Source organism: Octopus bimaculoides, chromosome 6, assembly GCF_001194135.2.
Source record: "Octopus bimaculoides isolate UCB-OBI-ISO-001 chromosome 6, ASM119413v2, whole genome shotgun sequence".
Taxonomy (NCBI): domain Eukaryota; kingdom Metazoa; phylum Mollusca; class Cephalopoda; order Octopoda; family Octopodidae; genus Octopus; species Octopus bimaculoides.
The window spans coordinates 64256489-64258734 of record NC_068986.1 but is presented as its reverse complement, the minus strand read 5'-3'; the positions used below and the strand labels follow the sequence as shown (position 1 = coordinate 64258734).

The 2246-nt window shown below is 34.5% G+C and overlaps 1 protein-coding gene across 7 annotated transcripts in view; it reads left to right on the top strand.

Moving 5' to 3' along the window:
- LOC106867596 (adhesion G protein-coupled receptor L4) overlaps positions 1-2246 on the top strand; it is a 364928-nt gene that overhangs the window by 356087 nt on the left and 6595 nt on the right. For all 7 annotated transcript variants that reach the window (XM_052968831.1, XM_052968828.1, XM_052968830.1 and 4 more), the window contains one exon: positions 212-309. In XM_052968831.1, coding sequence (XP_052824791.1) covers positions 212-309 — 98 coding nt within the window. The remainder of the gene's footprint in view (positions 1-211; positions 310-2246) is intronic.

The following is a 2246-nucleotide window of genomic DNA, read 5'->3' as shown; positions in this document are numbered from 1 at the left end:
TACATGTACATATATATATACATATAAATATAAAATATATACATAGATACATGTGTGTGTGCGCACGCGCAGGTGTGTGTCTGCATATGCATATATTCACTTATGTACTCGTTTAGGCAGGGGTTCTTGGTCATAACAATTCCGGTAACTAACCATATATGAACAATATTCCCTATCAAATATTGATTTAATATCCTTACTTTCGTTACAGATAGCACTTGGTCAACTGAAGGACTAACTACCAAATATATTGACCCGAACACCACTTTGTGTGAATCAACTCATCTGACAAGCTTTTCTGTACTTCTAGTGAGTTGTTTTCTTATTTTATAGACTCACTTTCATTAGACTTGTTACTTATTAAAATCATTCTTTATATCTGTGCATTAATGTGCATCCATGAATCTCTAAATATCTATTTAGGAGAATGACAGCTAGATGAGAGTGCGTAATGTTTGTATATGTATTGTAGGATGAACATGTGCATGGAGCTATAGGTTGTGGTGTGTGTGTGTGTGTGTGTCTGCGTGTATATGCGCGAGAGCGCGTGTCTGTGTACATGTGGGTATATATTTGTGTTTATGAATGACCGAAGGGTTAAGAAGTTTGCTTTTCAATCCCAAGGTTCCAAGTTATACCTGAGTGGTATCTTGAGTAAGTGCCTTTATCATTACCTCAGGTCAACTCGAGCCTCGTCAGTGAAACGAAGTTGACAAAACTCTGTAGAAGTTTATCCGATGGACGATGAAGCCTTTTCATTGTGTCACATCGATTCTACTTGAGTTATATTATGAGTAAACATCATGGGACAGTGGAACACACTGTCACTTCGCGCGCTAATCCTTGACTAAGTATTTCAGTTGATCGAATAACTGGATCCTCATATGTCAATCTTGGAAGGAGAGACGATCATTTACACGTAAGATAAACAAGAATAGGTAAGATTTAGTATTGTATTAGATTCTTGATAATATCTTATCCATAACCTCTACTCTCAAACATCTTGACGTCAAATTTAACTTACTTCCAAGCGTGATTTACAAAATAGCTATCGGATAATATACAGTTAAACTAAATGACACGTACATATATGAGGTAAAGAAATTACTATATAAAATGTACCCATGACAGAAATTGTTATTTCGCACAGATAGTAAACTAATTTTTAAATCAAGAAGGTCCACCAATTCTAGATTGTCGTTGGGATCTAGTCTTTTTCATTCGCAAAATGAGCCCCCTTTAATTTTGCTCAGATTGCTTTAAAGTTTGGTGTATCGATGCAACTCTGAATTTTGATTACGATCAACCAATTACTTTATCTCATAAATTAAAGAATCTGATGTTATTTGGAATTAAAGTTGGGGAATTTGGGGAATTTTAGCCAATCAGCAGACAGCGTGGCATTGGCAGCTAGTTACCATGACAACCGCACGCTGTGTTATGAAGAATCAACATAGAACAACGTGCGGCACGTTGTTCTATGTTGATTCTTCACACTACGAGATTCTTTTCACCCGCGTGTTTTGTTTTAATTTTTCTGTGTTAGTATATTACATTTTTTTTTCTGTGCTCCTGTGTGTTAGTATTTTTACATATTGTTTATTTCATAATTTTTCATATATATTTAGGGACTCATTGACTCAGATAGCTGGATTTATGATTTCACTAGGTTAGTTCTATTCATAAAAATTTAAATTAGGAGTACTTCTTAAGCCGTTAACTTCACATTTCAACAGCTTAACTGAAATTTAGCCCACGTAACAGGAACTGAGAGGGATATCGTGGAATAGAGAAACTGTGGGTGATACAGATAATTGGAACTTATTTTCGAATTCTGCATGCAAAAACATGAGATGCAGGTATTCTTTGCCTTAGGACAAATTCTTTGTTGACCAGTGTTATTCTTATCGTAGTTTACAAATCCAAGCATGAAAACGTTACTCAACTTTGGAGTTTTTGAGACAGACGCTCCCTTCACGCACGCACGCACACACACACACACACATGCACATGAAGGCATAAATGTGCATATAAACTTATATATGAATACATACATCCACATGCACTTATATATTAATGATGTACACAAATACATGACAGGTATACATAATACTGAAATACGCATAAAGTAAACACATGCAGACAAATATATTAATATAACAAATTAATAAAAATAATAAAAACATACAATCAATGAAGAGATAAAAGAAACAGTAAGATGATACATGTTTATTTTATTAGGTATT